The sequence below is a fragment of the Dreissena polymorpha genome, chromosome 1 (genome assembly GCF_020536995.1).
Source record: "Dreissena polymorpha isolate Duluth1 chromosome 1, UMN_Dpol_1.0, whole genome shotgun sequence".
Lineage (NCBI taxonomy): Eukaryota > Metazoa > Mollusca > Bivalvia > Myida > Dreissenidae > Dreissena > Dreissena polymorpha.
In genome coordinates, this window is record NC_068355.1 from 208,977,882 (window position 1) to 208,990,871 (window position 12,990).

At 37.6% G+C, this 12,990-nt stretch overlaps 1 protein-coding gene across 2 annotated transcripts in view; it reads left to right on the top strand.

Annotated features, from left to right (window-relative positions):
• LOC127864803 (E3 ubiquitin-protein ligase RNF19B-like) overlaps positions 1-12,990 on the top strand; it is a 52,054-nt gene that overhangs the window by 27,103 nt on the left and 11,961 nt on the right. For both annotated transcript variants that reach the window (XM_052404678.1, XM_052404677.1), the window contains exons 4-5: positions 4,026-4,170; positions 8,810-8,972. In XM_052404678.1, the coding sequence (XP_052260638.1) occupies positions 4,026-4,170; positions 8,810-8,972 (308 nt within the window). The remainder of the gene's footprint in view (positions 1-4,025; positions 4,171-8,809; positions 8,973-12,990) is intronic.

A 12,990-nucleotide genomic window follows, 5' to 3' on the forward strand; every position in this document is an offset into this window, starting at 1 on the left:
TCAATGATTGGTTCTCTTTGTGGAAACAGTCTAATGTGCTAAATTGTTAGCACTTAATAAAGTACTAAATACAATATTTTTCTGACTATGGATATTTCTGTTATGAATAAGCAGGGACATTAAACCAGTTTGATATTACATAAATTCATATAGCAGAATATTGGAGACATTGACTTATTATTATTTATAGTTCTTATTGTGTTAACTGTCCAATGTGCTAATTGTTTCTACTTGTATAATACAGGAAATAATTGTCTGTGTATTGATGGTTTATACAACAAAATAGGAGGGGCATTAATTGAACCAATTTATGTTACCGTATTTTACCATGCATAGCGCGCAGTTTTTTACCTTCAAATTTCAAAATAAAAATTTAGTGCGCGTAATACATTGACACACCGCTTTCCTGGTTGCTAAATTGCAAAAAATCCATTTCGTAATCGTAAATCTTCACAATTGCCGCCATTTTTGTTATTGCAAAAAAACTACACCCTATAATGTTATAGACTGAAGGGGCCGTTGTCGAAACAACAAATAGCGGGAAAGGTTAGGAATGAATGGGGTAGTAATAGTTTTGACAAAAATTAAAAGATGAAAAAAATGTCTTTGTTGGTGTTTTCACACTTCTTCATTGATTGTTCATTAAAAAAAATCGAGGTATATCGATCCCTGTGCGTCGCGGTATTGTTTGTTAAAGTTTTTGTTGTCATGAAAACTCGTTGATTTACAACGCAAAACGTCTTATTTGAACTGAGGCTAATTATTTCAATAATATTTCTCAACTTCGCTTTTGCTTTATTTTGATAATTTAATCCAAAGTTTAATGTTAGCATTTCCGAAAATTTGCACTCTATGTGAATTGACAGTTTGACGTCATCAAAGGAAAGCCGCTTCCTGTCTGAAGCAATAAAGCGACAAGTTTCTCGCCGACAAAATTGGCTTCCTTTGTCTAGCAATCAACATGCCGAACCAATCGTGTGTTTGTTCCTCAATGGCAATCGTCCAATTAAATAATAGCACGTGCAAAGCTCCGCCTTCGAACCTTTTGCAAAGAACGGAGGTGGAGTTCAACGGTTAATTGAGCAAGTGTTTTACGTAAGTTGAGTTCCGATTTGCCGAAATTACTAGGCCCTAAGCATTGAAACGACGAATACATTTATCAATGATTTTCCGATCTCTGCATAAATATGCTACTGTGCGAGTATACTACGTAGGTTACAAACCAACAATAGAGATATAGACTCGTTTTATTTTCTTTCAATAGAGACAAACAAATAATATTTGTCAAATGGCTTTACGCCGATAACGCCAACTGTATGGAATTGAGCGTTCGGGTGTATTGTTTGTCTTACTATAAATACTTATCAACTAGACGCAGTGAAGGAGCGAAATACCGGGTCAAACTGGATTTATTGGGGAGCATCTCTTAATGGGGAAATATTTAAGTCAATGAAAAATAAAATGGGATCCACGGACGATTTGCGTAAAATTGGACATTGAGATGTTGCGGGTCTGCAGAAGAAGATGTCATACGATGTTGTGAGCGGCAGGTAATGAAAATGTTACACTGTTCAAATGTGAGGAATAGGTAATAGTGGTTCGAATTTAACGCGCAGGGGTCTTGAAAAAACATGCGCAGCGGCAATAAGGACATAACGGTGTTTTCGAGAGAATAATCTTAAAAATTGTCAAAAATATAGTGCTATGCAACCCATGCTCCTGATCGTATAAACGCTCCCTACTTTAAAACAAAAAATTAAGCGCCCGAAAAACTCAGATTAAATGATAGCGCAATATAAGAATGGCGGCCATTTTCGGCCAAATTTTCAGGTTTTTGGTCTTGAATTTTTTTTTTTCTCCATTTTGGCTTTAAAAAATCGCATGCGCGTTATACATGGTAGCGCGCTATACATGGTAAAATACGGTATATAAAAAAAATAACTCAAAGGCTATAATGTAGGCGTTCAACAATTATGGTAACTGGTATCTGTAAGTGGAGTAAGAAGTATTACTGTATATTATCTGAGCCCTGTCATTTGAAAATTGGTCTTGTGTCATATGGGGTCAGCATACCTACAGATCAGCCTGCGCCTTTGCACAGACTGATCATGAAGAACTCTGTCCTGTAATGAGACTGCAAAACCTTGTTTTACTTAATAGCAGACAGGGTAGCTGCTGACCAGACTGCCCAACTGTACAGGCTGGTCTTGAGCTACATTTGTACTCTGGCCATATATGGCTAAGACCTATTTGCCGATGACATGGCTCACTTAATGTCCTTATATTCCACATTTCACATGATGCAGGTCATATGATATTGGTATTTACCGAGGATACCTGAATATTGAGTTGCTATTAATGGTGTCAATTTAGACAACGTTGCTCAGAAGAATTAAGTTATTTAACTGTAATTTAACAATTCTTGCCTTGCACCAGTTGACCATCAGACAGCTGCCAATCATCGTTGAGTTGACCAATCACTGGCTTATATTTGTGGTCAAGGCTTTTTTGTCTGATTACATGGTATATAGCCATTGTTTGGTTGGAGTCCAGATGGCAAAATGGTTAAATAAATGTTTATTTCCCAAATCCAGCTTTGAAATTTCCAATTGATGGCTGGATTTTTTTTAGATGTTTGAGCTTAAAAGTAAAGAAATAAAGAGTTTTAAGTTTTAATTTCCATTTAACTGATATCTTTATGGTTAGTTTTATCAGTTTTATGTTAGAGTAAAGCAAAAATCAAGCAACAATATTAGACGAATTACCAAATTCCTAATTAATGCATATATACATGTACAGTGTAGGTCATATTCACAAAATGGTTGGCAAAAGACCTGGTATTGGTAAAACAAACCCACATGGTTTCATAATCCAATTGATTTACTGTAAACCATGGACCTACAACCAACAGACTTGGCTATAAATTGTGGTCTACTGGTTAATTATACTCCCACAAACAAAGTTTAGGGGGTTATATAGGAGTGAGCTTGTCTGTCTGTCTGTCGGTCGGTCTGTCAGTCCGTATTAAGTGTTCGCTCTCTAATTCAAGTTGTTTTCATCTGATCTTCACCAAACTTGGTCATATGTTGTATCTAGATGATGTCAAGGTCGAATATGGGTCATGCCGAATCAAAAACTAGGTCACGGGGCAGGGTCCTCGCTTTGCACTTTTTACCGCCGAATATCGGCGGCTTCCTCCATGAAAAATGTATACGTTTCCCCCCTTTTTCAGCTAAAAATTCCCCCTCCAAATTTTTTTCTTTTTTCTTTCTTTTAAACCATTGTTTCCAGCTGGTATAATGCTACTAACCTTTGATTAAATGTATATTTATGTAAATCACATTAAAATATATCAATTTTAGGTGTTGAATAGTTGGTGAAAAGATCTTCTAAAATTCCTCTTTTCGCCCAAAACGACGCGAAATTCCCCTTCATGGGTGGCTTCCCCTGGCGGCAAGAGAGGGACTGCGGGGGTCACTTAGTGCCTTTTAAACATTCAGCATATTCTGTGTCAATGCGTCATGTGGCGGTATTTGTCACGTCTGTGACAAAGCTCTAGTTAGTAGTAGTTGATAAAGTATAAAACAACCAGCAAAAAATAATTTTAAGTATTTTTTTATATAGGAACTGGCTGAATAACTTCATTATGTGGAGAAAGGCTCTTGTGAAATCCTGGAAAACAAATGGGAAAACAAAGTACCATGTAACATAATGTATTGAAAATAAAACCAAGTTTGGTAGAAAACTTGTCCATCTGTAATTTAAATGGTAAATATGGAAACTGAGAATGATCATTTTCCAGAACTCACTTAAAAATGTCACTGCACTTTAGTTTCATTACAAGGCATTTTACTTTTAACGAAATTTGGACCTCTAAGTTATCCGTATAATTGAAAACATTTCGGGGGAACAAATTGAATCACTGGGAAAAGGAAATTAAAATCTGATTTTGTTTAAGATCAATACATTCTGAGCTATGCAGTTGAAGAAGCTTTTTTGAGCATATTATTGCTCTTATCTTTCAGAAGACAGCATCAAGCCATGTCCGCGATGTTCAGCCTTTATCATGAAGATGAACGATGGCTCGTGTAATCACATGACCTGTCCTGTGTGTGGTGCAGAGTTCTGTTGGCTGTGTATGAAGGAAATATCAGACTTGCACTATCTGAGGTGAGCAATCTAATATGGCGTGAACTGCTTCAGATAAGTAAATCACAGGTCTTGCTCTATGTTAGATAGTTCATGTTCTACAGTATCTCAGATAATCAAATAACATGACTTGCACAATCACAGTAAAGTGTACTATCTCAGTTAAAAAAGCACATGTTAACTGTCAGCTAAGTATACTTTATAATATGCGCCTTGTTCTGAGAAAACTGGGCTTAATGCATGTGCGTAAAGTGTCATCCCAGATAAGCCTGTGCAGTTTGCACAGGCTTATTAGAGACGACACTTTCCGCCTAAACTTGATTTTCTGTAAGGAGGGACTTCCTTGAAACTAAAAATACCATAAAACCGGAAAGTGTCGTCCCTGATTAGCACAGGCTAATCTGGGACGGCACTTTACGCACATGCATTATGCCTAGTTTTCTCAGAACGCGACTCATTTACTCCCCTTTGTGTAGTATCTAGATGTATTTGGATTGCAAAACAAGTACAGGATGTGTGCTTGGATTGTGTTGATTATTGATTTACTTATGCATGGTAAATTTTTCTTTAAAAAATTAAACATTGGGAATAATTATTCGTTGGGTTCTTAAATTTGTTGATTGGTTTATCACCAGCTCAAAAAAAATCGCAATGTCCCAAGAATGCAAATTATTTTGCAGCATTAAGAGTACCAGTTGATTTTAGGTAAACTTATTTTTTAATCTGAAATTAGAACTTTTGAGAAAGAAAAGTGTTATGTTTTACAAGGTCTGTTATAATTTGTATTGACCTTCCAAGATATGATTATATTTCATTTTTAAATTTTGAAATATATATAGTGGAGCTATCCTACTCACCCCGGCGTTTCCGTACAAATGTTAACGTTTTCGTTCTACCCCAATTATTTTCAATGTCCCTTGACATATTGCTTTCACATTTTGCATACTTGTTTACCATCATGACCCCAACCTATAAACAAGAGCAGACAACTGTATCAAGCATTTTGACAGAATTATGGCCCCTTTTATACTTAGAATATGCATATTATTGATAAATCTGTGTTAAAGTTTGCGTACTACCCCAAATATTTCCTGTGTCCCTTGACATATTGCTTTCATATTTTGCATACTTGTTTACTATCATGACCCCAATCTTTAAACAAGAGCAGACAATTCTATCAAGCATTTTGTAATAATTATGGCTCCTTTTTCACTTAGAATATGCAGCAATTGTTAAAGTTTGCATACTACCCCAAATATTTTCAATGTCCTTTAACATTAGGCTTTCATATTTTGCATACTTGTTTTCCAACATGACCCCAACCTATAAACAAAAGCAGACAACTGTATCAAGCATTTTGACAGAATTATGGCCCCTTTTATACTTAGGTAGTTTAACATTTTGCTTAAATTGCCATAACTTCTTTATTTATGATCAGATTTTATTAATACTTTGACAAAACAACACTGTCCTCTGACAGCTCTTATTTTTAGCTCACCTGATTGCTCAGGTGAGCTTTTGTGACCGGTCTTTGTCCGTCGTATGTCCGTCCGCCCGTTAACATTTGCTCGTAAACACTCTAGAGGCCACATTTCTTGTCCCATCTTCATGAAACTTGGTCAGAAGCTATGTCCCAATGAAATCTCAGCTGAGTTCGAAACTAGGTTGTGCCGGGTCAAAAACTAGGTCACTAGGTCAAAAAAAAGAAAAACCTTGTAAACACTGTGGAAGTCACATTTCATGCCCAATCTTCATGTAACTTTGTCAAAATGTTTCTCTTAATGATATCTTGGTTGAGTTCAAAAGTAGTTCCGATCCGTTGAAAAACATGGCCGCCAGTGGGCAGGGCAGTTTTCCTTATTTGGCTATAGAGAAACCTTGTAAACACTCTAGAAGTCACAATTTTTGCCCAATCATCATGAAAGTTGGTCAAAACATTGGTTCAATTGATATCTCGGACGAGTTCGAAAATGGTCAAGATCAGTGAAAAAACATGGCCGCAAGTGGGCGGGGCATTTTTCTCTAAATGTTCAAGTGGCAGTTTTCCCTATTTGGCTATAGAGAAACCTTGTAAACACTCTAGAAGTAACAATTTTTGCCCAATCATCATGAAAGTTGGTCAAAACATTGGTTTTATTAATATCTCGGACGAGTTTGAAAATGGTCGGGATCGGTGAAAAAACATGGCCGCCAGTGGGCGGGGCATTTTTCTCTATATGTATATAGTGAAAACATGTGAACACAGTAGAAGTCATATTTTTGGTCCAATTTTCATGAAATTTGCTCAGAACATTTGTTTCCTTGATACGAGAGTTGAGTTCAAAAATGGTTCCGGTTAATTAAATAACATGGCTGCTGGGAGGGGGGCAGTTTTCTCATATCCCCCCCCCCTCCCCCCCGTTTCAAAGAAGAGGGGGTATATTGTTTTGCTCATGTCGGTCCGTCCACCAGATGGTTTCTGGATGATGACTCAAGAACACTTATGCCAAGGATCATGAAACTTCATAGGGACATTGATCATGACTCGCAGATGACCCCCATTGATTTTCAGGTCACTAGGTCAAAGATCAAGGTCAGGATGACCCGAAATAGTAAAATGGTTTCCGGAGGATAACTCAAGAACACTTATGCCTAGGATCATGAAACTTCATTGATACATTGATCATGACTCGCAGATGACCCCTATTGATTTTCAGGTCAGTAGGTCAAAGGTAAAGGTCATGGTGACCCAAAGCAGTAAAATGGTTTCCGGAGGATAACTCAAGAACACTTATGCCTAGGATCATGAAACTTCATTGATACATTGATCATGACTCGCAGATGACCCCTATTGATTTTCAGGTCAGTAGGTCAAAGGTAAAGGTCATGGTGACCCAAAGCAGTAAAATGGTTTCCGGATGATAACTGGAGAATGCTTATGCCTATAATCATGAAACTTCATAGATACATTGATTATGACTCGCATATAACCCCTATTGATTTTCAGGTCACTAGGTCAAAGGTCAAGGTCACGGTGACCTGAAATAGTAAAATGGTTTCTGGATGATAACTCAGGAACGCTTAACCTAGGATCATTAAACTTCATAGGTACATTGATCATAACTCGTAGATGACCCCTATTGATTTTCAGGTCACTAGGTCACGATGACCCAAAATAGTAAAATGGTTTCAGGATGATAACTCCAGAACGCTTAGGCCTAGGATCATGAAACTTCATAGGTACATTGATCATGACTTATAGATGACCCCTATTGATTTTCAGGTCACTAGGTCAAAGGTTAAGGTCATGGTGACCCGAAATTGTAAAATGGTTTCCAGATAATAACTCAAGAACGCCTATAGCTAGGATCATGAAATTTCATAGGTTCATTGATCATGACTCGAAGATGATCCCTATTGATTTTCAGGTCACTAGGTCAAAGGTCAAGGTCACGGTGACCTGAAATAAGAAAAAATGGTTTCTGGATGATAACTCAAGAACACTTATGCCTAGGATCATGAAACTTCATAGATACATTGATCATGACTCGCAGATGAAACCTATTGATTTTCAGGTCACTAGGTCAAAGGTCAAGGTCACGGTGACCCAAAGCTGTAAAATGGTTTCCGGATGATAACTCAAGAACACTTATGCCTAGGATCATGAAACTTCATAGATACATTGAGCATGACTCGCAGATAACCCCTATTGATTTTCAGGTCACTAGGTCAAAGGTCAAGGTCACGATGACCGAAATAGTTAAATGGTTTTTGGATGATAACTCAAGAACGCTTAGGCCTAGAATCATTAAACTTCAAAGGTACATTGATCATAACTCGTAGATGACCCCTATTGATTTTCAGGTCACCAGGTCAACGGTCAAGGTCACGGTGACCCGAAATAGTAAAATGGTTTCAAGATGATAACTCAAGAACGCTTATGCCTAGGATCATGAAACTTCATATGTACATTGATCATGACTTGAATATGACCCCTATTGATTTTCAGGTCACTAGGTCCAATGTCAAGGTCACAGTGACCTGAAATAGTAAAATGGTTTCTGGATGATAACTAAAGAACGCTTATGCCTAGGATCATAAAACTTCATAGGTACAATGATCATGACTCGCAGATAACCCCTATTGATTTTCAGGTCAAAGGTCAAGGTCACTGTGACCTGAAATAGTAAAATGGTTTCTGGATGATAACTCAAGAACGCTTATGCCTAGGTTCATGAAACTTCATAGGTATATTGATCATGACTCGCAGATGACCCCTATTGATTACCAGGTCACTAGGTCAAAAGTCAAGGTCACAGTGCCAAAAAACGTATCTACACAATGGCTGTCAAGGTCACGGTGACTCAACTTAGAGAAAAGGTTTCCGGATGATAACTCAAGAATGCTTACGCCTAGGATCATGAATCTTCATACGTACATTGATCATGACTTGCAGATGAAATAATGATGAAACTCGACCAGGATGTTTGTCTGGACAATATCTAGGTCAGGTTTGACATTTGGTTAAGATTGAATGAACCGACTCCTCTCAGGTGAGCGAACTAGGGCCATATTGGCCCTCTTGTTTTAAGTTAATATTAATTTGCTTTGCTATATAAATGCACAGTCAATGAGCCAATTATCAAAATACTAGTGGTGAATGTGCCGTGTGTGATTTTAGCCCATCTGGATGCACATTCTGGGGTAAGAAGCCATGGAGCCGAAAGAAGAAGATCCTCTGGCAACTGGGGACCCTTGTCGGAGCTCCTGTGGGCATTACCCTCCTAGCGGGTATAGCAGTGCCCGCCATGGTCATAGGGATACCTGTGTGGGTCGGGAAGAAGGTGAGAGTAAAAATTCTGGCGGTTTATTGCAGGTAACTGTTAAACCCACTTAAGCCTAGTGGACTCTCCCATCCTTCTAAATTGGATCAATTTATTATTAGAGTATATTTATTTCTATATTTATGCCCCCCTACGAAGAAGAGGGGGTATATTGCTTTGCACATGTCGGTCGGTCTGTCGGTAGGTCCGTCCACCAGGTGGTTTCCGGATGATAACTCAAGAACGCTTGGGCCTAGGATCATGAAACTTCATAGGTACATTGATCATGACTCGCAGATGACCCCTATTGATTTTGAGGTCACTAGGTCAAAGGTCAAGGTCACGGTGACCCGAAATAGTAAAATGGTTTCCAGATGATAACTCAGGAACGCTTAGGCCTAGGATCATGAAACTTGATAGGTAGATTGATCATGACTCGAAAATCACCCCTATTGATTGTCAGGTCACTAGGTCAAAGGTCAAGGTCACAGTGACCCGAAATAGTAAAATGGTTTCCGGATGATAACTCAAGAACGCTTAGGCCTAGGATCATGAAACTTAATAGGTACATTGATCATGACTCGCAGATGACCCCTATTGATTTTCAGGTCACTAGGTCAAAGTTCAAGGTCAGGGTGACCAGAAATAGTAAAATGGTTTCCGGATGATAACTCAAGAACGCTTATGGCTAGGATCATGAAACTTCATAGGTACATTGATCATGACTGGCAGATGACCCCTATAGATTTTGAGGTCATTAGGTCAAAGGTCAAGGTCAGGGTGACCCGAAATAGTAAAAATTGTTTCCGGATGATAACTCAAGAACGCTTATGGCTAGGATCATGAAACTTCATAGGTACATTGATCATGACTGGCAGATGACCCCTATTGATTTTCAGGTCACTAGGTCAAAGGTCAAGGTTACAGTGACAAAAACATATTCACACAATGGCTGTCACTACAACGGAGAGCCCATATGGGGGGCATGCATGTTTTACAAACAGCCCTTGTTAAAATATTTCTTACAGAAATTCCTTTAAGCAAACAGCGAAGAACGTGATGAGACGCTGCATCATGCGGCGTTTCATCTGGGTGTACGCTGTTTGCAAAGGCCTTTTTCTAGACGCTAGGCATAAATGGGTTAACTCTGGTTTAATTATGGTTGGGGGTCTCTAGACTGACTGCTTACTCCAGGTTACCACTTAACTATTGTTAGCGCTTATTTAGGTAACCGCTAAGTTGCATTGCTTTGTTAAACTTATTGTTTAACATTGTAAAAAGATGTCTTGAACATAGCCATATCAAAGCAAACTTTTGTTCTCGCTTAAATAACATATTGTATTGTTCATACATGTATATGTGTACCATCATTATGTATAGGTCAATAAATAACTCTGTAATTGTGCTTATTTTTATGCCCCTGAGGGAGGGCATATAGTGATCCTACTGTCCGTCTGTCTGTCACACTTGCGTTTAGGTTTCGAAAAATGCTCCATAACTTTTATGTCGCTTCAGATAGCAATTTCATATTTGGCATGCATGTGTATATGGACAAGGCCTTTCCATACGCACACAAATTTTGACCCTTGTGACCTTGAACTTAGGGTCAGCGTTTAGGTTTCGAAATCTGCGTTTAGGTCATAACTTCTATCAAGCGTTTATAGGGGGCATAAGTCATCCTATGGTGACAGCTCTTGTTCTTACTTGACTCTGTCTTTCTGATGTGTATCAGTTTTACAACTTAGGCTAATGACCTACTGGTTTAATTTTAGTTTTGACCAAAAACATTTAAAAATGATTTTGTTGATAAATTATTAACCTTTTCCCAGGAAAATTGAGTTTAATGCATGTTTAAAAACATATGTTTCAGATTTGCCTTGCTAAACTGGCTTATCAGGAAATACATTTTTTAGCTCATCTATTTTTGAAAAAAAAAATGAGCTATTGTCATCACTATGGCGTCAGCGTCGGCGTCCGGTTAAGTTTTGCGTTTAGGTCCACTTTTTTCATAAAGTATCGATGCTATTGCATTCAAACTTGGTACACTTACTTACTATCATGAGGGGACTGGGCAGGCAAAGTTAGATAGCTCTGGCGTGCATTTTGACAGAATTATGTGCCCTTTTTATACTTAGAAAATTGAAAATTTTGGTTAAGTTTTGTGTTCAGGTCCATTTTATTCCTTAAGTATCAAAGCTATTGCTTTCATACTAGCAACACTTACTAACTATCATAAGTGGACTTTGCAGGCAACGTTATGTAACTCTGACTGGCATTTTGACAGAATTATGTGCCCTTGTTATAATTAGAAGTTTAAAAATTTTGGTTAAGTTTTGTGTTTAGGTCCATTTTATTTCTTAAGTATCAAAGCTATTGCTTTCATACTTGCAACACTAACTAAGTAACTATCATAAGGGGACTGTGCAGGCAAAGTTATGTAACTCTGACTGGCATTTTGACGGAATTATGGGACCTTTATACTTAGAAAATTGAAAATTTGGTTAAGTTTTGTGTTTGAGTATCATAGATATTGCTTTCATACTTGGAACACTCGCAAACTATCATAAGGGGACAGTAAAGGACAAGTTGCATAACTCTGGTTTTCATTTTTACTGAATTATGGCCCTTTTTTGACTTAGTAACTTTGAATATATGGTTAAATTTTGTGCTTAGATCCACTTTACTTCTAAAGTATCAATGCTATTGCTTTCAAACTTCAAATACTTTCATGCTATCATGAGGGTACTGTACCTGGCAAGTTGAATTTTACCTTGACCTTTGAATGACCTTGACTCTCAAGGCCAAATTAAATTTTGCTAAAATTGCCATAACTTCTTCATTTATGATTAGATTTGATTGATACTTTGACAAAACAACTCTTACCTAACATACCACAATAGACTCCACCCAAACCATTCTTCAAGCCCCCCCCCAATCCCCCCCCCCATTTTTTTTCTTAAAGATCATCTAATAAATGACCACCACACCCTAACACTATACCCCCCCAACCCACCCATCCCCCCCAATTTTTTTTTAACATGGTTATAAAACACAAATATTTGTTTATATTATTTTATTTTTGAAAAACTGTCCAACCATCCCACCCAAGATCCCCCCCCCCAAAAAAAAATTGCATTTTAAGCTCGACTTTTGTATATGAAATATATATAGTTGAGCTATCCATCTCACCCCGGCGTCGGCGTTTCTGTTTCCGTAAGCTTTAGCATGCAAATGTTAAAGTTTTCGTACTACCCAAATTATTGTCATTGTCCTTTGACATATTGCTTTCATATTTTGCATACTTGTTTACCAATATGACCCCAAGCTATAAACAAGAGCAGACAACTCTATCAAGCATTTTGTCATAATTATGGCCCCTTTTCCACTTAGAATATGCAGAAAATGTTAAAGTTTTCGTACTACCCCATTTATTTTCATTGTCCCTTGACATATTGCTTTCATATTTTGCATACTTGTTAACCAACATCACCCCAACCTATAAACAAGAGCATTCAACTCTATCAAGCATTTTGTCATAATTATTGCCCCTTTTATACTTAAAATATGCATATTATTGATAAATCTATGTTATAGTGTGCGTACTACCCCAAATATTTCCTATATCCTTTGACATATTGCTTTTATATTTTTCATACTTGTTTACCAACATGACCCCAACCTATAAACAAGAGCAGACCACTGTATCAAACATTTTGACATAATTATGGCCCCTTTTACACTTTGATAATTGAACATTTTGCTTAAATTGCCATATCTTCTTTATTTATGATCACATTTTATTAATACTTTGACAAAACAACACTTACCTAATACCACAATGGATTCCACCCAAACAATACCCCACGCCCCTACCCAGAATCCCTCCCCCTATCTCCCCCCCCCCAAAATATATTTTTTTTTTAAACGTCATCTAATACATTACACCACCCCACATTATACCCCCCTCTCACCCCCCTTCCCCCTATCCCCCCCCCAAAAAAAATTTTTTTTTTTTCCTTTTTTTATTTTTGAAAGATTG